General features: G+C 34.2%; 1 protein-coding gene across 13 annotated transcripts in view; it reads left to right on the top strand.

Annotated features, from left to right (window-relative positions):
• The window catches only part of Pum2 (pumilio RNA binding family member 2), a 73158-nt gene that overhangs the window by 18480 nt on the left and 29307 nt on the right, over window positions 1-25371 (top strand). For 5 of the 13 annotated variants that reach the window (XM_034514425.2, XM_034514417.2, XM_076942129.1 and 2 more), the window contains exons 2-8: window positions 2417-2485; window positions 10115-10223; window positions 13442-13629; window positions 14352-14518; window positions 17523-17793; window positions 18052-18145; window positions 24694-24819. In XM_034514425.2, the coding sequence (XP_034370316.1) occupies window positions 2435-2485; window positions 10115-10223; window positions 13442-13629; window positions 14352-14518; window positions 17523-17793; window positions 18052-18145; window positions 24694-24819 (1006 nt within the window). In that variant the 5' untranslated portion in view covers window positions 2417-2434. Of the gene's footprint in view, window positions 1-2416; window positions 2486-3406; window positions 3515-4459; window positions 4534-10114; window positions 10224-13441; window positions 13630-14351; window positions 14519-17522; window positions 17794-18051; window positions 18146-24693; window positions 24820-25371 lie in introns of all 13 variants that reach the window. The other 8 variants (XM_034514422.2, XM_034514427.2, XM_076942130.1 and 5 more) reach the window with 4 other exon arrangements.

Here is a 25371-nt window from a genome sequence, read left to right as displayed (position 1 = left end):
GAACTTGTTCTAGACCTGTAGTTCCAGGGTCATCTAAATATGTATTTTAATTTAAATGCAGAATTTATGTCCTTTCTGGGATTCTTCCCCTTGTTGTATAGTAGATCTGGTTGCTCTGTAGTATTTTTTTTTAGTTCTTTAGGCCTTATAGGAGTGGATTTGCTATAGGAGTTTCAGAGCCTGTCTTGCTTGCCCTTGGATAAAACTAGCAACTGTCTCTGTCTTGTTTGTCAGGAGGCAGGTTCTGGGAACTGGACTCTGGTCCTCTGATTTGGCAGTTTTGAACTGCTGAGCCATCTCATCCATCCCTAAAAGTCTTCTACTTGAATGTTTGCCTAGTAACCACTACTTTTTTTATTTTATCTGACTTAGTTTTTACAGCCAATCTGTGTGGCAGCTCTTCATATTAGAACATAGAGGGGGGAAAAAAACCTTTATTTGTCCAGAGAATTAGAATTACCAGATGTATGAACACTAATTTGTTTTATTTATATATTTGCTTGGTCCTTGAAACCTGATTGGGGCAATGTGGGAATAAAGAAACTACACAGAAAAGCTGGAGTTGGCCAGACTGTGCTTACATAGGCTGTGTTCACTCTAATGGAAGATACCTACTAGAATCTCAAAAACTTAGCCTGTTTATTATGAACAGAGCAAGGAGGATGAGCTAGCTAGTCTCATAACACAGAAGCAGTCCTCCAAGAGGAGGAAGCTGTTAGACCAGAAGAGGCTTTGCCAGTCTCATAGATCTGAGGACCTGGGGTCCTTGACATAGCTGTACCTATTCGAACAGTGTACACTGGCTCAGGACTTCAGCTTCCTATGGCTATTTAGTGGAAATCCGGCAAGCTGAAGGAGTCCTTCCTTCCACTCTGTGGCTCCAGGGCATTGAACTCATGGTTAACATTTTTACCAGCTAAGATCTCCTTGTAAGCCAAATAGGAGTTTGATGTTCTTCTTAGGGATGAATTAAAATACAAGAGTCGCATGATCAGAGTAGTTTTAGAAAGATACCTACAACTTGGAGATTAGATTACTGAAAGGAATGATGAAGAAGGTCACAGTGTTAAAAGGTGGTGTTCTCAACTAGACAGCTAGAAAACAGGTTGAAGCAGGTAAGATTGGTTTAACAGGACTTTAAGTTATATGAAATGAAAATGTGTGTAGAAAAGGCAGTAAAGGAGAACAAGATGGAAACTTTCTGTGGTACATTCAGGGAAATAAAAGGAGATAACTGGAAGCATTAGAGAATAGAGAGATTTCCTTTGTAAATACAAGTTTGGTGGGTTTGGTATCCAACTCATCTAGACAGCTCTCAGCATTGAAAATAGAGATTGTTTACATTATGGGATGAAGAAGGGTGCCTTCTACAGAATAAGGAGGGATACTAATATTTAAGGGATGAGATGAAAAATAGGAATCTATGATGTAGCAACTAGAAACCTAGGAAAGCAAAAATGATTATAAGGACAGTAGAACAGAGAGCAGGGAGGAGTTATAGTGTTTTCAGTTTGTCAAACCATGGGGGTTTTAGAGAAAGAATGGAGTGGCAGTGGGGGAAGAATAATAGGATTTTTTTTTTCCAGTTGAATTTCAGAGTTGTAACTTGGGAAAGGCTTAAGCTTGCATGTTTTATTTTGTTTTGTTTTATTTTGTGTCTTAGTTGGAGGAGGCTGGGGACCAATAACAACACATTGTCACATAAGAGAGAAGTAGGGCTGGAGATGGCTCAGTGGTTAAGAGCACTTACTGCTCTTTGGAAGGTCCTGAGTTCAGTTCCCAGCACCTACATGGTGGTTTACAACTGTGCTCTCTTCTGGTGTGCAGATATACATACAGACAAAATACTCATATACCTACATAAATAAATATAAAAGTAAATAATGTACTTTAGTAGATAATTAAGATTATTTTTAAAAAGAGAGAGGTCAACTATTATGGAAGGATTGAGAAGTGCTTTCTCAAAGAAACTACAACAAACATGGTAGTTAATTCACTGTAGATGAAATGTTTTCACTAAAAATGTATATTACCATTTAATTACCTTGCTAATTTTTATATTGAGGTTTATAAATAAGTGGTGAGACTTTTTCAAAAATCATAACAAAACCTTAAGTAATATAAAACAATGTTATAGAAGTGAGTATCATGCTAAAAAGAGAAATACTTTAATGCTTGGATTCGCTTTTACTTCTTTTGCTTCAGTTGCACAAGAATGTGTAGTGGTCTGTTGGCACTTAGTTAGAATTATATAAACAAACAAACCTCATCCACTTTTATAGTTTTAGGAAAACCTGTCGCAGAAAAATCTCCTCTTGTGTATTTTGGAATATGATAGTGTTAGTTAATACCCATACTACATAGTACTACTCTTAAAAAAAACTTCTGCTAACTTCCACTTTGTGTTATTTACCAGGTTTGATCTGTGGATGAAATGAATCATGATTTTCAAGCTCTTGCATTAGAATCTCGGGGAATGGGAGAGGTAAGAACTCACCAATACCAAAAACTTATGACACACTTTAATCCTTGAGCCATTGAAACTTATTTTTAAACTATAAATATTGGAAATAGTTATAGTTTCAGACATATATATATATATATATATTAATTATAATTATTCGCTTATGTAGTCAATGATTTTTTTTTCCTGGTTGCTTATTTTGTAAGTTAAATCCAGTAAGTAATTATTGGTGTGCTTATTTGTGTCTAGGTGATTTTGATTGACTTGGTTATCATATTTTGCTAATGAATTGTATAATTAGAATTAGCTCTGCTCAAAATACATCCTATTCTGTCATTTTATATATGTATCCTGTTTGCTTTAGCTACGCTTGATTGTTGCTACTCTTTCTCAAAAATCTCTCTTTACCTGAAGATATTTGCTTAATAAACTCCTAATCCTCTGCAAGACTCTACTGAAAACACAATATCTAGTATCCCATTGCTGTCTGTAATAGAATTATCCTCATCTGACTTGTCATTAGTTCATTATAAATACTTTATGTTACTGATTAGTTTGTTTCGTATTTGTCTCCTATAAATTGCTAGCTTTGAATGCTTAGCGTAATAGGTACTCTTCAAGTTTGAATGGATGTTATCTTTTCTATTAATCTATGGTTCTCTTTGGGTCACCCAGTTAACCATACCATTACATATTTTAAGGCATCTAAAATACTTAGTTTTCCATATTCCTAATGAATTTTAGAAAACTGATTATAAAACTTCTTGTGGACACACCTTTGTTGTCTTCTATATTACACACTCCTGTGTGAACTTTGATAGTAGAAAATAACAGTAAACAGACCTAAGATGTATAATTAATTGTTTGCTCCTGGAGATTATTTTACTTTAGTAGATTAGAGACCTTCATGAGACTCACTCCATCCAATGCTGTGCTCTTCAGATGCAGAGAGAGAGTCCAGTCACTCCTTTGGGCCACAAGAGGGCACCCTGCAGCTAGCTAACCCTCCCTTTCTTCAGAGTTTGTCATTTTCAGAGGACTGATTTAAGGGTGAGTTAAGGTGCTTAAGCTAAGTATTGCCAAAGTAAACTTGTTAGATCAGTACATAAAGTAAAATCTAATCTGGGCCCTAAGAAAAAATTGAGAGAGGGAATACTTTTGGTTTTAAAAGAAAAGCTTTATCTGTAGCATAGTAGCTGTTCAGGCATTACTGACACTACAATAGACTAAACAGAGGCAGTTAAAAGGACTGTCCCCCCTGCAACTCGTATTCTTTTGAGTTTTTAGAAAGTAGAGTAGCATATCTTAACAGCAGGTCTGGGAGCATTGTAGAACATGCCTGCACCTCCAGCACTTTGTGGGCCAACGCTGTAAAAGTTTTGAGCTCAAGGCCAGTTTAGGTTACATAGAAAGGCCCTATCTTCAGATACTAAAATAGTGAAAACATTTTTGAACTGTTTTTACCCTCCGTCTGTGACAGATTTGAACTTGGTTTTCATAAGAGTGAGCGAGAACCCTACATTAATTCTAGACTTGGTTCTTTACTTCCATGTACATTATGAATTTATTTACAAATTGCCTTTTTTTTATTTGAAACATAGAAAAATTATGGTCAGAAGCAGTGGTTGAATTAGTTGTCTATGGGTAGATGAAGATTTTAGTAGAGTAGTTGGGTTGAATAGTAAGTCAAATGAAGTAAGCTAATACCCACGCCTTATTAGTTGACACATCAGATGTGCACAAGCACAGTGCTATAGATATATAGATAGGGCCTAAACTTCTTGCTGTCTGGTGGATGGCTGCAGGCCAGTTTAACATAAAACCTTCATCCAGTACAAATATTTTTTTTTTAAATAAGCTGGTTTTTTTTTTTTCTTTCTTTTAAACAGTTTACCGATTAATATTGTTACCTCTAAGAGATAGCTAAGAAGCCTACTCAAATTTCTGTCTCTGGGTTCTCTCCCACAAGCCTTTCTATCTTTCCTCATCTCACAGGCAGCAGGGAACCTTCTGGGATTTCCTTCTTTGCCTGTCTCTCTCTCACCAGTCTTCTCCTCCTTTACTGACAGGTGAGGTGTTTTGTTTGTTTTATTCCAGAATTCACTCATTGGAATAAATTAAAGCAGCCTGTACTCTTTGGCTCTTAAGTTTTCTAAAATTGCTTGTTTGGGTTGTTTTGTAATGTAAAACAATCCTTTTTTTAATGGATTGCCCTGTTCTTTTAAAGATAAAGTTTTGCATATTGAATTTTAACGGTTATAAATCTCTAATGTATGGAGAATCATTGTGTATACTTATAAGAATCACTTTAAATGTATTGTTTTTGTGAGCTATCATCAGGAGATCATTTTCTTTTTTAAAGATTTATTTATTTTATGTATTTGAGTTCACTGTCACTGTCTTCAGACACACCTGAAGAGGGCATCAGATCCCCATTACAGATGGTTGTGAGCCACCATGTGGTTGCTGGGAATTGAACTCTGGACCTCTGGAAGAGCAGTCAGTTAGAGCTCTTAACCACTGAGCCATCTCTCCAGCCCAGGAGGTCAGTTTCTTAAGTTGTTCGCCCAAAGATAGAAACAAATCTGTATTCATAAACTCATTCTTTTTCTTGATAGCATGTTTTTGTCCATACTGATTTTTATTATATCATGCGACTTAGAACAAACAAATATAACACATAGAGGTATTAGGCCTTATTAGTGTGTATAGAGATGTAATATTTTAATGAAGTAGCCAGAGAGGCACATGACTATTAACTGTCATCAGTTTATTAGCTGGCTCTTGTTTAATTTTGAAATAACAGAAGAGAAGGACCTTGCCTCAGATTTTTTGAAGATACCAAAATTCAACTTTAGATCATTGAGCTAATAAGTTTTATTGGGGGGGGTAGTTTCATAACTGTTGTGATAAATAATGTTCTCCTATTTTACACAGTATTTTAGAAAAATATTAAAATGGAAAGATGGCTCAGTGGTTAAGAGCACTGGCTGCTGTACCAGATGACTTGTGTTCAATTCCCAATACCCACATAGCAGTTCATCTGTCCGTAATTCCTGTTCCAAGGTGATCTGATACCCTCACACAGACATACATGCAAGTAAAACACCAAGACACATAAAATAAAAATATATAAAGCATTTAAAAAAATCTCAAGTAGAGCCTAGTATGGTAGGTAGTAAATGCCTTTTAATTCCCAGTACTGTGGAGGCCAGAGGCAGGTGGATCTTCCAATTCAAGGCCAGCCTGGCCTCCATAGTAAGTCCCAGGCTAGCTGGAACTATGCAATGAAATCTATCTTCAAAACAAAATTTTAGAGTAATGGAGTAGGAATGTATTGGAGGAACTAAGAAGACCTCTGTTGTCACAGAAATCTCACTAGCTATGCCATTAATGCTGAATCTTTGAAAACAGAAGTAAGACTGAACTCAGGTGTTCTTACTGATCAGTGGAAATGTAAACAGCTATGTCATCTAGACAGGAAGCAGAGGCTGCTGATGGTGTGCACAGCTCTAGGACAGCCAGGACTACACAGAGAGACTGTCTCAAAACAAAACATACAAGGAAAATAAGCTATTTCAAGTAGTGTTTAGAAGACTGCAGTATATTTATAAAAATCACTGTCTCAATTATTCTTAGAGTTTATCCAAAGATTGAAGAATTAGATAATCTTAAACTTTTTATTTACCTAGAGAGAGTCTTAAAAAAAAAAAAAAAAGATTTATTTTATATGAGTTACATTGTCACTGTCTTCAGACACACCAGAAGAGAGCATCAGATCCCATTACAGATGGTTGTGAGCCACCATGTGGTTGCTGGGAATTGAACTTAGGACCTCTGGAAGAGCAGCCAGTGTTCTTAACCACTGAACCATCTCTCTAGCCTGTGATAGTCTTAATAATGGAAATTCTTAGAAATATGATGAATTGGAAAGTACCATCCTCTGTAGTAGTTAAATGTAAAGCCTTAAAGTGAACCCTCTTAAGAATTTAAATCCCAGCGGTGTTCTTTATCAGCTAGCTATATGTGTGAACCTTTGGCATTTAAACTTCTGGTTGTGTTTTCTTATGCAGAAAAACTGTATCAGACAATTATTCTTAAGTATTAGGGTTTCATCTCTCTGGTATACTTAAAGTAACACAAGAAAAAAGAAAAGGAACAAAATTTTGGCAGTATACAATTCTTTGAAATAAACAGTCAATAAAATGAAAGGTTCCTAGTATTTATGACTGCTATAATCTAGATGATGGATTGAATGAGTCTTTTCAGTGGTCTTTCATTGTAGTTCCAGTCTTAGAACAGTGGGTTTAATGTGCTTTCATTACAAAAAAAGAAAAATGAAGAGTAGAAATTATTACTATCTTTTATTTATAGAAAAGATTAATTTACAGCAAAGATAAAGACTAGAAAGCACCATTTTAGAGATTTAGGAAATTTCATTGTGATTTCTTTTGTTGCTGTTCTCTACAACTTCATCTGGGACTTTGTTTTGTTTTGTCTTTTGTTGAACTTGTATTATGAGTGATCATATGTCTTGATTTCCCCCTCCCCCCAGGTAGTTGAGTTATGTCATCATAACATCCCTTTTTTTGAAAGTATCTGAGTTTGGATAAGCTGTATGAACTTAACTTTAAGCATGCTAATTGGCTAGCTTGAGATTTTTTGCTTAAGTTTATAGTAGAAAATTATGATGCATATATGTACCTCCTGAAATGCTGGACCAGGAATTTGGTTGATTTGTGTATAAGGCAGTATATATAGGGTCTTCACTGGTTTCTTCACATCAGAGAGGGCAAGCCATAAATTGTTTCTGGAGGACAAAAAAAAAAAAAAAAAAAAGTTTGTTAGTCATATCTGACATTGAGGATGGAAGGACAGGTTGACAAGAAACACTGAGTGTCCCAACCATGGTTTAGACTCAAAGCTTTGTGAGTTAGGGCACTAGTAGGAAAATAATATATTTTTTAGATTTTAAATTTTCTTAGCCTTATTTTCTATAATGTAAATCTTATTTATGCTATGTCATACATAATCAAAGAATTTATGGAGAAATCTCTGTCTCAATTCATTTAACCTTATGTTTTCTCAGGTTTTATTTTAACTCTTTGGGGTTATTTATTTATTTATTTTCAACCTGTTGCCTTTTCTTATCTTTAATCCATTTTAGGTCACAAGCTAGGAAGAACACTTAAATTACTGTTTAAATTGCCACAGAAGGTATTTTTCTATGGAGATGGCTGAGTGGATAAAAGTGCTTACTTTGCAAGCCTGAGGACCTAAGTTCAGGTCCCCATCATTCATGTAAAAAAAAAAAAAAAAAAAAAAAATCATGGCTGCCAGTACCCATAATCCCAAAAGCTTACTGGTCAGCCAGCCTACCCTATTCTTGTCTCACAGGTAAAAAGGCAAGAGTCATAAAGACACATTTTGCTCTTGTCTCCAAACACACTAATGTGCAGGTACTACATATAGTGTGCGCGTGCGTGCGCGCACGCACACACACACACACACACACAGAGAAAACATTTTTTTTTAAAAAAAGGCATTTCTAGAGTGTACAGAAGGTTTTTAAGTAGAAGTGTTAATTTTAGCTAAATTATTTTCTGAATATCTAATAATTTATACATGTTTGCAAAAATAAATGCTATTTTCCTTATAGAAGTACCCGGAAAAATGGCAATATTGAATATTCTACATAGTTTTTTTCCCTACTTAAGCAATCAACATTTTTGCTTTATTTTATCCTATTTGTGGTGCTGAGGATAAAACCCAGAGCCTTGTATATGCTAGACAGGTATTTTACCACACTATGCCAATCTCTAATTCTGCACTCTGTAGTTTAAAGCAGTGGTCTATGAAGGCACTTGGAATATTATCTTGGAACAGAATAGTCTCCTCAGTGTGGAATACTGTTATTTCTACTCTCTCAGAAGATAAGTAATTCACCTAGCCACTTCTGTATCCATGATTAGTTAAAACTTTATCTTACATTTTACACACACACACACACACACACACACACACACACACACGCACACGCGATAAGATGTTTTATATAAAACACTGTTGGTTTGGTAATAGTATCATTTAGTTTTTACGAATTTTATTTACATTTTTCACCATTTGTAATCAATGTCTTTATCTTCCAATGTCTCTGAGATTCATTTTTTTCTCAGATATTTTCTACCAGTACCCTCTTAGTTCTTAACTGTCTTGGCTTTGTTGTGACTTTCCTAAACTGATGGTTTTCTTGCCTTTTAGTTTTCCGTATTCTATCAGTTGGTATTACAACTTGCCTTGTTTTTCCAAAACATACTGTCACTAACCTGTCTTGATTTCCTGTTGCTTTAGTAAAACTTTGTTTCCTTAACATGCCTTTAAGGGTCTTCTTAACCTCATTGTTAGCTTTACCAGTGTTAAATGGGTCGTTTTGCATCTTCTCTATGTACAACACTGCATTTTCTTAAGTTTTGCTTTTGTTCATGGTTTTCTGCTTCATTTATGCTTACTGTATTCATCACCTTGCATGCAACTCGCCTTGCCCTCTGCAAATACACACTAAATTGTCTCTCAGACTGTACATCAGGTATTATTGAGTTATATTTTACTCCAGTCTGTTTAAATTCTCTGAAGATGGTTACAATGCCTTTAAAGGGACAAACACAGGTAATTAGTGTGGTCAATATAGTAGTCGAAGTATATACAGGTCTGATTATGAGTGCTAAATGACTTGGCATTTAATTAATAGGATGCAAGTAATGTCTTTATGAATGTTCACTTAAAATGCCACATGTGTGTCTTAAAACGAATCTGTTCAAACAAATGTAATTCTGTTTCTGAGTGTCAGGGATAGAGAGTAGTAAGTGAGTAGTCCTATTGACTGATGTAATTTTTACATGTTACCATGTAGAATAGAGCATAAGACCTTGAGGTTATTATCTCAAAAAATATCATTAGGGTTTCTCTTTGTGTGTCTTCTGTTATTCATAGTTTTTTTGATTTGGAATTGACTGATGATATTCAAAAGCTAGTAAGAATTGTGAAAAAAATACTGTTTTGGAACTTTGATAAGAGATTGTTCAAAGGCAGCTGTTAGAAGTGAATTTTTAATAATTTCTTTGGCATTTTTTAATCTTGAGCAAGAAATTTGTTAAGTGTTTTGAGAATTATATATAAAGAAAATCATAAGGGGATGAAGAGATGACTTAGTGGTTAAGAGCACTTGTTGCTCTTTCAGATGGTTCCCAGCGGCTGCATGGTAGCTCATAACCATCTATAACTCCAGTCTAAGAGGATCTGATACCCTTTTCCAATCTCCTTTGGCACTAAGCATGGATGTTATATGCATACATACATGGCAGGCAAAATTCCCACACAAAGTGAATAATAAAATATCTAGTAAAAATTGAGAAAAATTGGGACATAACAAAAATGTTTGAAAATAGTATTAGAGGCCTAGAATTATTTGAGTCAGTATATAAATGAGTTCTTTGCTCTTCAGTGAGATGGCTTGGAAAATAGATATCTCAAAGGTATGCAAGAGCTAACATGTACATATACGTGATATATTTATATTTCCCTATATACTTATTTTTTTGTAAATTGTATAACATTATAAAACTTTCTTTTTCTTCTTCCCCTTTCAAATAGCTTTTGCCTACCAAAAAATTTTGGGAACCTGATGATTCAACAAAAGATGGACAAAAAGGCATATTTCTTGGGGATGATGAATGGAGAGAGACTGCATGGGGACCTTCTCGTGAGTTATTGGTGTTTGTGTGAGAATTAGGAGTAAATTGATTTTTTAAAAAACTGCTTATCCTTAAATAATTTAGGGAAAAACTTTGTGATACCTTTGTTGATTATAGTTTAGATTTCTTTTTTTCTTTTTCTGAGACGGGATTTCTCTCTATAGCCATGGCTGTCCCTAGAGCTAGCCCTGTAGACTTAGGCTGGCCTTGAACTCAGAGATCTGCCTGATTCTGCCTCTGCAGTGCTGGTTTTAAGGGCATAGGCCACCACTGCCTAGCTTTGTAACAATAGTTAAGTCTTACATGACAATACACATATTGATTAGATATAGATTTAGTACAGGATTTTAATAGTCCTTTTCTTTGTTTTGTGTTTTAATTAACTCTGATGATAAAAATTTGGAAACTACTAGAGGACTCGTTAAGTTAACCAGAATTTTCTGTCTTAAATTCTTTTGGGTGACAGTGACTGATTAATCTAACAGCATTTCAGTTTAGTGCTGTAAAACATTAGCCACATCTAGAAATGATATAAATTGGTGATACAGACCTCCTAGAAACAGAGCAGGTAAAAATATTTTTTGATTCCAATAAGTTGCAAGGAGAAAGTTAGATCTAAGAAACTATTAGAGGAAAGGAACTTGGCACATAATGAATTATAACCTGTAGAATTTGCAGTATTTATTTGTAAATTTTAAAACATTTTGACATATTTTATTAAAACGTTTGTGATGAATCAAATTTGTGGGATATTAAGTAAATGTGTTTTACACATTTTCTCTTTTAATTGCTGAGTGTGATACAACTTGTGCGTGCTATACAAAGTGAACAAAATCAAGGAAAACCCAAAATTCTTAACCATATATTTTACAAATTACATTGCCTTAGGGGTTGAATAATAGTAGGGATATACAGGGCACTGATTGAGGTGGTCAGAGGACATAGTGAGATCCTGTTTCTGAAAAGGAAAGACAGAAATTCTTGGGCCAGTGACAAGGGTAAAGCTCTTACTGCACAAACCTGGTGACCTGCAACTCATGCAAACAGAGAACAATCAAAGTTGCCTTCTGACTGTTGCATATTTTCCATGGCACATTGTGCATCTACATATACTTCATACACATAGTAATAAAGCTTTAAAGTTATTTCTCTGCTGCTATGAGAGGTCTAATCATATATATTATTACTTCCTTGTAGCTAAAGTGATATTGTGATCAGTTTGGTTACTTTTTTTTTAAAGCATGTTTCAAGCCGTGGGACTTTGGAACATGATAGTTTCTATAACTAAAATACTCTTCACTCCTCCTCCATTGTCTCACTTTGTAAGTCTACTCCTCCTTTCTATGCCACTTAAATGTCATTTCTTCTTTTGGATTTACTTTAAGAGTGGGAAAAATTAATTGTCCATGCTTTATATTCCTGTAAAATTCTGGATTATTTTTGAGGGACTTTATTCTATTTTCGATTATTCCTTATTAAATGTAATCCTGGATTGGCCTGGACCTCAGTGTAGTAGAGAATAACCTTGAAATAATGATAGTCCTGCTTCCACCTCTCCATTGCTGAGATCATGGATGTGTACTACTACACCTGCTTTATACAGTAGTAGGAACCAAACTTAGTCTTATTCATGCTTGGCAATCACTACCAGTTGAGCTACATCCCCAGTCTCCATACTCATTCTTTCTCTATGTTGAATTGTTTTTTTGTTGACTTGACAAAAGGTACAGTTACCTGAAAGGAGGGAACTTTAGTCAAGAAATGCCTTCATAAGACCCAGTTGTAGGGAATTTCCTTAATTAGTAATTGATCCGGGAGGGCCCTGTCCAATGTGGATGATGTGATCCATGTGCTGGTTCTGCAGTTCTGTAAAAGCAAGTTATAAGCAAGTCATGATAAGCAAGACAGTAGGCTGTACTCTTGCATGGCTTCTACATTAACTCCCACTTCCAGGTTCCTGACCTGCTTCAGTTTGTGCCCTCACTGCTTTTGGTGATGAACTGTTAACACAAAACAGTGAGTGAAATAAACCCAAGTTGCTTATGGTCGTGATATTTCATCACAACGATAGTAACCCTAACTAAGACAGGTTGTCTTGTTCTTAGATTCCCCATTGAATCATAATACCTATCAGAAGTGACAGTATATACTAATATTTAAATTGTTGAGGGTGAATGAGTAAAGGAAACAGTATAATGACAAATCTCTTAGGGATACAAGTGGGAAACAAAAGAGCCTTAACAAGAACTAATGAAAGTACCATTTACTTCAAAATTATTATAGTAATGAAATAAGTGAATATACCCATGGTATTAAGGACTGAAACGAATTGAGTGTTGTTTCTGTTCACAAATGAGCCAGAGTTAATTAATAGCCTGTTGGTTTCTTTAAAAACAATTTTCAGCAATAAAATCTTGGAATACTGCTTCTAATTTGTGGACTGTATTTAAATTATGCTACTTCTCAGATGTTTAAAAATTGCCTTTTGTTTTCAACAAAGGCATTTCTGGGTACATAATTTTGTTCTAAAAATAAAAGAAACTAGAAAGTATTTTTAATAAGTCTTTATCTGATATTTGGGTTTTTCACCAACCACATAAAATTCTGAGATTTAATTGATTTTTTTTCCCCCCTAAATTGGTTAGGTTTGTGTGATGTATAACTGAGGTTGGGAATTGCTGCCACTTGTTTTGTTTTTATAGGTTTTATTTCTGAAGGTTTAAAGGCTTAGAAACAATTCAGCCTTCAGAGTCATTCTTCTGCCACATTGATATGTTTTGACTTGACTCTTTTGCATAATTTGTCACTAAATTAAACTCTTGTGAAGGTAGGAGAAGCAACTCCACAGAGTTGCCTTCTGACTTTCCATCTACATTTTTAAGAAGCATCTTCTTAGGTCAGTGATGTTATTCAGCTGGTAAAAATACACTTGCCACAATGACAACCTGAGTTTGATCTCTGGTACCCATGTCAGTATGGAAGGAGGGAACTGTCCACATGTAGCTGTTCTCTGACTCACACAAATAATAAAATGAATCATTTGAAAAAAGATGTCCCAACTATCCAGAATAAAAAATTATTTATTATAGCAAGAATATTATAATAAAAGGAAGTACTGGTTTTCTTGAAATTGATAGGTTAATTTGTAAACTATATTTTACTTGCCTTAAAAGTAAAACTGTATTGTTTTGTTTGTTTGTTTGTTTTTGGTTTTTTTCCCAAACAGATCATTCAATGTCCCAGCCTATTATGGTACAGAGAAGATCTGGACAGAGTTTTCATGGAAACAGTGAAGTAAATGCAATTCTTTCTCCGCGCTCAGAAAGTGGAGGCCTTGGTGTGAGCATGGTAGAATATGTATTAAGTTCCTCTCCTGCTGATAAATTGGATTCTCGATTTAGGAAGGGAACTTTTGTAAGTATTTTGAATAAAAATTTAATATTTTCATTGAATTTTATATTTTATGGTATTTTGCTCTTTTATTTTTTTCTTTTGACATAAGATCTTACTATATAATCAATCTGTCTGTCTGTCTATCTATCTATCTTATCTAATCTAATCTAATCTAATCTATCTCCATCCTTGGCTAGCTTGGAAGTCACTGTGTAGACCAGGCTAGCTGAGTCATGCCTGAGTCTCCTGTCCTGGCATTACAAATATGGGCCACTGCTTCCAGTTTAGGCAGCTTATTTTTTTGACCATAGAACTGAAAGAAACTTTAAAGCTATTTACAATTTGTTTACTTTAGTTCATGAAATTGTAGAATAATCTCAAGTACATACATATGTTTTTAAGACTGTGTTAACAAAAACCAAATCATATTTTAAAACTTACTTTGCAAAGGTAATATTGCTTACTCCTGATAGTACTTAATCTGTAACTAAGTTGAATTATGTAACAATTAAATACTATAATTTGTGGTGTTACTGCATTTCCTATACCGCTATAGTTAAGGTTGACTTAGCCCTTCTGTTATAAATCTCTAGTTTTTTGGCCTTTGCTAAATTAGTTCACTTAACAAAATTAAATTGTTGTTTTATCATTACATGCACTACAGGGTAGTTTTAGACTACCTTTTGGTGCCTTTTTTTCTGTTCTATTAAGTATTGAGAATCAAACAGATTCTTTTTCCTCAGGGTACTAGAGATGCTGAAACAGATGGACCTGAGAAAGGAGATCAAAAAGGCAAGGCTTCTCCATTTGAGGAGGACCAAAACAGAGATCTTAAACAAGATGATGAGGACTCTAAAATAAATGGCAGAGGTTTGCCAAATGGAATGGATGCCGATTGCAAAGATTTTAAGTAAGATTTTTAACTTTTTCAAGAAGAAAAATATTTCTTTTAGGAGTTACTATGGTTAGTTGATATGATTGATTTAGATTGTTTTTCCAAATTAGGATTACTTTACTTCCTTTGTGCCTTGCGTTAATCTGGATGAGTTTTTTTTTTTAATTAATGATCATGAGTCATTAAAAATCTTCAAAATTATATCTAAAACAGTGTTATATTGGAAGATTAATGTTAGAAGCTGCTATTTTTGTCTTATGAACTAAATTAGGACTTTTTTCTTTGCTAACTTGTGACTTGCAGGTTTAATATGATTTTTCCTTTCCCCTTGAGTTGGGCTTGAGTATCTTGCAGTGGGATTTTTCTCTTTCATCCCCTGCCATTTAGTTTTTTTTCCATCTTAGATATATGATATAGGCAAAATTAGTTTAGGAATCAGTGGTTTTCTTATACTATATGAATTGTGCTAGTACATAATTGCTTCTTCAAATAGGCAATAACTTCTTTAAGTTTGGAATTCTTGAATACTTACTTTTAGTTGTTTCTAGCAATTAAATGTGGTTTTTTGTTGTTGGTTTGGTTTGGTTTCAGTCATCGGCTTTAGATTAAACACTGCACATACTAGAAAGTCGGTGCTTCAGGCTGATCCCTGCAGTCTCCAGTTAGTTGTCAAGCTTCACCTCATGAACCATGGAACTTTAGATACAGGGACGGTTACTTGGTGCATTTTATGTTCCTGTATTTACTGCCTTCACCTAACAAAGCATAATAATCTATTAAAGAATCATCTTCATCAGTTTCTAGTGCAAAAAAGCATCCAAAACCAGTAAACCTCTTTTGACAAGAAAAAAAATAATGTTCTTTATTTAGAATCTTTTCTTGATTTTTCTTTTCTGCTACTAAGTTTTAGTGAAGGTCAGGCATTTAAAACTCGGTTGATTTATATATTTATAATTGAAGTGTTAACACACCATTAACTATAGCAAGAAAATAGCACCACTGATAGCACAATATTTTCGTTTGTTCTCTGCTTTTGCTATATTGAGTTGTTTTATGTGAAAGGTTATTGCTCCCTTTTAAACATTAATGTGAACTTCTATATTTATGGGGTTTTTTTTCCATTAGATTTTAAATATGTGTTTGAAATTACTAGTTAAATACAGTATCAATTAGTATTTGACATGTAAAAATGCTTCAGAAAAGTAGCTGTGGCTATATGGTCTCTTTCAAGTTTATCATTAAAATTTGTAGTAAAACGTCATGAATATATACGTTACTAGAATGAAGTTTAGGACTATTCCACCTTTTAAAGTTGTCGAATTAGTAAGAATCCCTGTTTTGGTTTGCTTTTTTTTTTTTTTTTTTTTTTTTTTTTTTTTTTTTTTTTTGTTTATTTTAAATGTTTCAAGTGAAAAAACCCACAAAAGGCAGGTTATGGCTAAAAGTAAAATACATTTGAAATCTAATATTGCAAAAACAGTGATTGACTTGGAAGTAGCATGAATGTTTTAAGAACTTAATGGTCTGTACTTGTAATTAAGAATTACTTTGTAAACTCCTGTGTATATGATAGCAAATTTATGCCAATGTGGAACCTCTTAAATTAGAGGCTATTGCAGCTGGTATTTGAGACAAATAAAACACTTATTACTACTAATACTTTGATACTTACATACTTTGAATGTGTTATGAATACATTACTTCTCAGAGCAGTACATTTAGAGTAAGATTCATATATAAAGCATATATAAGAAGATGGACTAAGTTAGGATTAAAAACAATGTAAAAAGAATGTTAGAGGGGGTTGGAGGGATGGCTCAGCAGTTAAGAGCACTAGCTGCTCTTCCAGAGGTTCTGAGCTCAATACCCAACAACTCCATTAGGGCTCACAACCATCTATAATGAGATCTGGAGCCCTCTTTTGGACTGCAGGCATACATGCAGGCAGAATACTACATTAATAATAGTAGTAGTTAGTAGTAGTAGTAGAATGTCAGAAATATGAAGAATGTTGATGAGAAGAGAAACCAATGCTGAAATTTTAATCCAGTATTAGTGAGTTTCTTGTGGAAATTGTATGGTAGAGCAGTACGGTATTTTGTTTATATAAAATTTTGTGTGTTTTCTGTATACTTTTAAGTTTTCAAAAATTTCTACAGTTACATTTCTTTTGATGGTTTAAACAGAAACAACTTGATATAGTAAAGATGGTCTTTGGGTAGCTATTTATTATATTACGGCTTTCATAAAAGCTTGCTGGTTGGCTGCTACTCTGTTTCTTGCTCGCTCCTTCTTGTTCTTTTAGCTAGACCTACCCAGTTGTACATTTATTCTCATTGAGGAATCGGGCCCAAAAGATAAAAGGATTTGCTCACAAAAACCTCCAAAAGTCACAGTTGTGAGTCAGCTTTTGTTTTTTAGATTTCTTTCAGTCCCAGAAACTGTAACCGTCATGTGTGATTAGTTTTTTTGATATGTGGACTTTTGCCACGTTTGTTATTATAATAATTTTTTTTTTTTTTTTTCCGAGACAGGGTTTCTCTGTGTAGCCCTGGCTGTCCTGGAACTCACTCTGTAGACCAGGCTGGCCTTGAACTCAGAAGTCCGCCTGCCTCTGCCTCCCAAGTGCTGGGATTAAAGGCGTGCACCACCACTGCCCGGTTAATAATTGTTTTTTATTATTATTTTTTGTTTATGGTTTTAGACAAAAGTTTCAGTTAGTATATAGTTCTAAATTTTAACAACTTTTCTTATCTGTATATTTGACTTACCTATATGATTGAGTTATATGATTATGCTATTTAAATTGAGGAGAGTGATAAAATTAAAAATACTGAAACTGTGTTATCTTAAGTAGTTACTAAATAGGAAGAAATATGAGAAATGGAAATAGTTGATGGCTCAGAAAGCCTTATTTATTCTTCATATTTTGGGACCCTTTTATTTCTTCATACTTCACCATTTTTACCCTTTGACTTGCTACTTTTACTCAGAGTGCTTTTCTGTTTTCTTTATTTAGTCGTACTCCTGGAAGTCGTCAAGCCTCTCCAACTGAAGTAGTTGAGCGCCTTGGCCCTAGTACTAATCCCCCAGAAGGATTGGGCCCGCTTCCTAATCCGACAGCTAATAAACCACTTGTTGAAGAATTTTCAAATCCTGAAACTCAGAATCTGGATGCAATGGACCAAGTTGGTCTGGATTCCTTACAGTTTGACTATCCTGGTAATCAGGTACCCATGGATTCTTCAGGAGCTACTGTAGGCCTTTTTGACTACAATTCCCAACAGCAGGTAAAGATACTTCTTTAAGAAGTTTAACAATATTAATATTGTTAATATTGCTAATTAATATTGTTAATATTAATTAGTGTAATCTGAAGTGGTGTGAATCAGTAAGAATGACAGGTTTTGACACTTAATGCTTTATTGATTAAAATGTCATTATGGTTAAGAAAGTTCTTCAAATAAGTATTTAAAATATTCACAGCTTTTTAATGAGAATTGCAGTGTTTGGGTATTAATCTTTGTATTAAATATTTTCCTGGATAGCTCTTTCAGAGGACTAATGCACTAACAGTTCAGCAGTTAACTGCAGCTCAACAGCAGCAATATGCATTAGCAGCAGCTCAGCAGCCGCATATAGGTAAGCCTTTACGAATTATCCTTTTCATTATTAGAAAAATCTTGTATTAAAGTATTTTAAAATGTTTCCTTTTTATTTCTTAATGTCTTGTTTACATTTTGTTACTTTCTGAAATACCTCTGAGGTTAGTAGTAACAGATTACGTACTGAGGATTATGATTAATGGGGGAAATCACTTTGATTATTTGCATCATTGGTTAAATCTGTCTGTAATTTGGGCCAGCAAGATGCTTCAGTGGGTTTGTCACAAAACCTGATGACCCAAGTTTTATCTTAAAATCCAGGATCTGTGATGGAGAGCACCAGGTTATTAGCTGACCTCAACATTTGTTCTGTGGCATGTAAACACAAGCGCATATACATTTTAAAATTTGAAAATCTATACTTGATAAATATTGTTAGTTTTTAGGATTTTTCTCATTGGGTAATTGATAATCAAATATTCAGAAATGAAATATTATTTATATAATCTATTATCCATTCAGAATGCTCATTTTTAGAATTAATCAGAAACAGGAATTCCAAGAAGTCGTCTTTAAAATCATTAACTTTTTTGACATCTAGTTCTAACTAATGTGAATTAACTCAACCATATATTTATTACTGATAAAAATCAAGTTTAGTACATGTTTTGCTATCTTACAGTTTAGTAACTTTTGTCTGTTTCTTGTTTTTTTCTACCACTTACACATCTTTACTGTTTAATAATATAGATAAAAATTAATATGCTAATAGGTATTTTGTTTTTCCTCTTCCCAGCCCTCTGATTCTGACCCTTTTAATAGTAGATATGAAGTGAAATAAGTTTAAATGTAATATATTATTGGACTTTTTAAATGGAGATATAGATTTATAAAATTTAACAAGTATGGGGAGTTCCTCATACCCTTCTGTCTAATTTATTCTAATTCTCCTCATATAATTAATTGTAGCATATTAAAACTAGCAAAATGATATTAATATAGAGCATATATAGTTTTGTATTCTTTATCACTAGATTTATCTACCTGATTTTAATTTATTTTCTAGTTGCAAGTGTTTTGTGGTAGGATTTCTTTGTTGTTTTTGTCTTGGTTTTGGGGGGACTGGGTCCTCTCTCACTGCACTGTTTCCAGCCCTCAAGTGCTCTTTAAAGACTGATTTGTTTCTTTTCCCTCAGATATATATTGTTCTGCATTAGTGCTGTTAAGGCTTCCTGGAGATTTTACTTTGGGTTTTTACAAGTGTGTGTGTGTGTGTGTGTGTGTGTGTGTTTTTGTTTTTCTTATTGCGGCATCTACCTGACCTCCTTTTCTTCCTGGGCCTCCTTTATCCATGTATTTATTAATTCAACCCTTCTTTTATTGTTAAAAACATATTAGCTTCATCTGCTCATGAAATACGACAGGTTTTATTACTTGGAACTTAATGATTGTTTTACTATTTCACAGCTGTTGGTCTTTGCAGTTTTTTGAAAGTTTTTGTAGATTTTTTTTTTAGAGGGTAGTAGGGGGTATAAACTTCAGAATTATCTGCTTCTAGAAGGTCAGATTTGGGGATTTAAAATATACTTTGGAAAATTTAAATGGCATAAATTACCCTTGTTAATGAATACATAGTGTTGTTATGTTCAAATCTAGTGTTGATAAGTGTTTAAAATTTTTTTGTGGGTTGTAGCTCAATTTTTAAAGTAAAGGGTTGAAGCTCAATTGTTAAAGCATAGCACACAGGAAGTTGTGCTTCCTGAGTTGATTCCCTTAATTGCTTTTCTTTTAAAAAATTTTAAAATGTATTTTTATTTATATGAATTCAGTTAGGGTGAGGATGTGCTTGTGAGTGTACCTGGAAACCATAAAAGGGTATCAGATTTCCTGTTGTTGGTATAGCACAGTTAGGAGCTACCTGATGTGGTGCTGGGAAGAGAACTTGATAAGAGCAGCAAACATATTTAACTGGTGAGCTAATCTATACAGCCTGATCCTTAATTCTAAGGATCATTTATTTATAAGTGACTTGTCTTTGTTTTTTGCAATTGTCAAGTTTTGTTATCAGAATACTCAATTTATTGAAATGAGTTTAGAAATGGGGTGTGTGTGTGTGTGTGTGTGCGCGCGTGTAGAGTTCATTTATTAGTTGATGCTTGTGTGAACTTACAGGATCTTAAACAGTCGTGACAATTTGATGCAAATTTTAGAAAGCTGAATAGATTGAAAATATTTTATGGAAATTACAAGCTATCAAACTGACTCTTTTAATCTTATTTTCCCATTTGTAAGTATTTATTTTTCGACCATTGGTTCTTTTTAATCAAATTTTGCAGTCAGCCTTTAGCTAGCTTACAGCATACTTAGAACAGCATGATCCTGCAGAAATAGAGTACATACTATGAATAATTTTAAATTATTTAGTGACGATGCTTAAAACATGAACTGGGTAAAAGTGATTCAAATTATTTAATTGTCTTAACCCATTGTATCATTTTAGGATATTGGTAAGAAACATACTAATGAGAAATTTTGCATTCTTTTAATTCTGAAATAAGTGTTTCCCTGATCTTTAAGTTAAAGTAGTCACATTTTGTATGCTTACTGGAATTATATGGCTAGTAACTACCATCTTGTTCAATATTGGTGTAAAGAGCCTTCTAAAGGGGTTGACCAAACTTTTCTATAGAAGGGTAAACACAGCAAATAATTTAAGCTTTTCAGTCCCTATGATCTTAGCCAGTAACTCCATTGTAGTAGTATGAACATTGTTATAAGTGATACATAATAAGGATAATTGTTTTCAGTAAGAGCTACGAGTACATAAGTTAACTTTTTTGGTTTTTGTTTTTTTATTTTGTTTTCAAGACTGTTTCTTTGTGTAGTCTTGGCTGTCCTAGAACCAGCTATGTAGACCAGACTGGTTTCAAAATTAGAGACTCTGCCCCCCTTTGCCTCACCAAGCACCACAATTGCCAATCTAAGTTAAATTTTGCTTTGCATGTTAACTTTTTTTGGACATCTAAAAATTATGGAACAGGTTTTTGCTTTTTTGTTTTTACAAAAATAGGTAGTAGCAATATAGGCTTGGTCCATATAAAAGAAGGTTAGTAAAAAGTATTAGATACAACATATTTTTAAAAGTAGACATTGTACACAGAGAATATGAGCTTAAATCAGAAGGAAAAGGTGGGGTTGTATAGATGATTGTAGTTTCTGTAGTACAGGATATCTGAAAATCTATAGTGGTAAAAGCTGGTAAGAAGCTAGGAGATAAATGACCAGAGTTGAGAGACTGAACCATGCAAACCATATAAGGAAGAACAACCCCCTCCTCCCTAGGGTGCTTGTAGATTTGGTTAGGATGTTTGACTTGCAGAATATAATTGAGATGGTCATGAACAGATGAGAGAAAACTCATATAGGGTGATGTTTGAAATAGAAATGACAGTGGAAATAAGAACAGTCAATCAGATAAACAGTCTCAATAGGAGTACACACTCAAAGTATAAAATATAAGTAAAAGAGCCTTAAAGTTTCATAAACCATTTTAAATGTGCATTTACAGCATTTAGAGATCAGTTTTCTTTGTCCTTCCATGGCTTTGGTCTCAGAACCCTGAGTAGAGGTGGCAAGGAAGACAAGACAGACACATAGACAAAGAAAAGGCTGATATTGGGTGAATTGGGCTATCAGAGAGAGAAGACTCAGCACCCCAGAAGTTTAGCATGCTTGTTATATATCATTGAATAGGGAAGTGTCATTATTGTATAAAACTGAAGAAGGAGGCAGGTTTACTCCTCAGAAGCAGGTTCTCTAGGGATGCAGTCTAGGGATGTCTAGGGAGCAGACATCTGGAGGGAGAAATCTATGGACACTGTCAACATTGTTTTTGCTGTACCTCTGAGCCTTGTCTGGGGAAAGCTTTGACGCTCCCATGTGTTTGAGACATTGGATAGGGTCCTTGACATAGCAGGTCCATGTTAACAACACACATTGTCTCAGGGCTTCTTCACTTCCTACAAAACTTGGCATGGTGGCACTCTTCCTTTAATCTTCACACTGGAGAGGCAAAGAAAGCCAGATCTTTGTGAGTTTGGGACCTAGCCTGGTCTAAATAGAGAATTTCAGATCAGGAAGACTTGCATAGTGAAACCTTTCTTTGTTGGGCTGGGGATAAATTTAAGACATCAAAGATTATGTAGAGGTCTTGAAACTAACATGATATGAAAATCGTTGAAAAGGCAATTCTTCAATGGACTACATTACTATATGGGTATTACCTAAGAGAAAATTGAGAAATCCTCTTGAACATTGAGATGGTCTGTGTGACCAGGATTTAACAGAGGAGGGGCTTGGAGCAGAAAATATAGACTGCATTTTTAAAGAACAACCCTTTCACAGGGGTTGCATACCAGATAATCCTACATATCAGATATTTACATTATGACTCATAACAATAGCAAAATTACAGTTATAAAGTAGCAGTGAAAATAATTTTGTGGTTAGTGGTTACCACAACATGAGGAGCTATATTAAAGGATCACAGCATTAGGAAGGGTGAAAATCATTAGGTAACATTGTGAGTTTCAGGCCATTGTGGTCTACACTAATTCACCCAAAAAAATAAAGGAAAGAAGAAAACCACTTTGTTTTGAGCTTCCTTGAAAGTTTGAAGAAAAAAATTCCAGGGAAGTGCTCCACATTGTAAGTTCTCCGAATTGGAATGCTGGTTTATTATATTCTTGTCAGAATTCTAGTGGGGATTCATTTGTTTAAAAATTGGATGTGTTTTTGTTGTTTGTTTCAGGAAAATGAAGTGAGGAAATTAGTAAAAAACTGAAGTATAAAATGGGGACTTGCTCAATTATATTAATTAAAATATATTAATTATATTAACACTATGGCATTGGCCTAGGAAATAACAAGTGCATTCATTGTTGGATAAGAACACTGTGTGTATGTGTGTGTCTGTGTGTTTAGGGAAGGATGATGCATGAATTACAAGCTTTAGAAAAGTAATTTATTATGTACTGTGTATGCATAGAGGAGTAGGGGGGTGTATACTTGAGTTTGCTAGTCTTGGCCACAGCCACTATCTTTACCCTCACAAACTCCAATTTGTTATGTAGCCAAGGATGACCTTGCTTATACCTTCTAGTGCTGAAATTACATGTGTGTCACCATGCCATATATCAATTTTAATCTTGACATTTCAAAGCAATGTATAAAAATGATTATTTGAAAATAGCTCAGATAATTGATTCTCTCTTTGTGGATTGAATTTTTAAATTAGAAAGTAAGAGTTAAATATTGGCACATTTTGTCTTGCTGATAGTAAAAGAACCATAAATTAAAATTGTTTTTCTTATTTCAGTGTTTTACTTTACTGATCAGATTGGTAGAAGACAAAAATTTGATAGATTTCTCTGTTGGCAAGTTGTAAATGGCATATATAATTTTGTGAGACAACACATTTTAAAAAGTAAATCCTAGCTTTCCAGTTTTTTTGTTTTTTGATTTTTTTTTTGTTGTCCTTAAGTAGAACATCAGTACTAGTACATACACTTTTCTATTCCTATAATAACTAAATCCGTAATAGATGAACTCAGTGAGAACCTTTTTTTTTTTTTAAGTCTTTATTATTGTGTGCGTTCCTGCACACCCAGGAGTGCCCAAAGAAGCCAGAAGTATTAGGTATATCTAGGCTGTAGTTACAGACAGTTGTGAGATGCTTGATGTGGATGTTGGGAACTGAACTTTAGGTCCTCTACAAGGCCAGTTTGTGCTCTTAATCACAAACTTAGGCCATCCTCGGCTCCGACCAGAGAGAAATCTTTAAACTGTTGACCTTGGGCAGAGTTTAGCTTGCAATCCTGAGCAAATGATGGTAAGTATAAGAATAGTCTTGAACCCACATCTTAATTTTTTTTACCCCCAAAAAACTGGTTTTGAAAAATGGCTGAGTTGCATGCGTCTTGTGCATGAAATTATGTGGGTTACAGCCTATATCTTAGAAATCCTGTCTCAGAAAGACAAGGAAAAAACAAACTCATCTTTATCATCTTCATCTAAAGCTGGATCTCTTAACTCCTTTAATTTTAAATGTATTCATGTTCATTATTTCCTTCCCTTTTCAGTTTGTCGTAGTTACTTTCCAGAAGAGACAATTGTAGCAGTACATGTTCAGCAACTGGCAAATATATGGTAATTGTCAGTTCCTGGAAGTTTGTTCTCTTTTGATAAGAATACTGCAAATACATAGTTTTCAATCATTTTTTGGCTTTTACCTAATTAGTATGGGCTTATATTAAGCTCAGAAATAGACTTAAAAATCTAAGAGACTTAAAGTCACTCCCTTTTAAACTCTTTGTTTCCCTGTTGTCTTGAGGACAAAGTCCAAACTACTTAGGGTGACCAAAAGTTTCATAAAACAGCTGATGGTTTTGTAAATGTGGTTATTCAGTAAAAATTTGAACCCTTATTGTATGAGATCCCACCCCAGATTCAGAATAGCAATGTTTTTTACCTAGTGAAGAAATGCTTTACATTTTCATTTATTATTTCTCACCCTTTTAAATATAGCTGGTGTATTCTCAGCAGGCCTTGCTCCAGCTGCATTTGTGCCAAATCCATATATTATTAGTGCTGCTCCTCCAGGGACCGACCCGTATACTGCAGCAGGATTGGCTGCAGCAGCAACATTAGCAGGTAACTTGTTTATCCTTGTTGTTTGTTATGAATTTGGTTTTAATCTTGATGTAAGGTTTTTTTATGGGAGGGGTGCTGTGAGCAATTTGAAGTTCCTCTGAAAAACTAATATATTGTCCATACTAAACTGAAATTTGCAGAGTTCATTTTTCAGTTATACTATTACAGGGTAGCAACACTGCAACAATAACTCTTTTTCGTCCCTATATGGAGTTGGTTTATATTTCTAGTTTGTAGTTTAGAAATCCTACAATGTAGAGCCTACATCTTCATTTAAATAACTGATCCTAATGTTCAGAACAAAGCAACACTGATTTTCAGAAATGATCTGAAGGTAGATGAAATTATTCAAGAGAATGTATATCTAAAACATTTCTTAAGCATTACAAGCAAGCTGGGTGCAAACAGTATGGAAGGAATTTTATTGTCAGTTGTTCTTCAAGCCAAAGCTGTATTAAATGCTTATTTAAGTTAAGGGAACCTTGCATGCTAGTCAGATGCAGTCTTATTTGACAGACCGTTTTGCTGGTCTTGTGTAAGTCATTGGGGGAA

This window comes from Arvicanthis niloticus, chromosome 11 (assembly GCF_011762505.2).
Source record: "Arvicanthis niloticus isolate mArvNil1 chromosome 11, mArvNil1.pat.X, whole genome shotgun sequence".
NCBI lineage: Eukaryota > Metazoa > Chordata > Mammalia > Rodentia > Muridae > Arvicanthis > Arvicanthis niloticus.
This window is presented reverse-complemented; position numbering and strand designations above follow the sequence as displayed.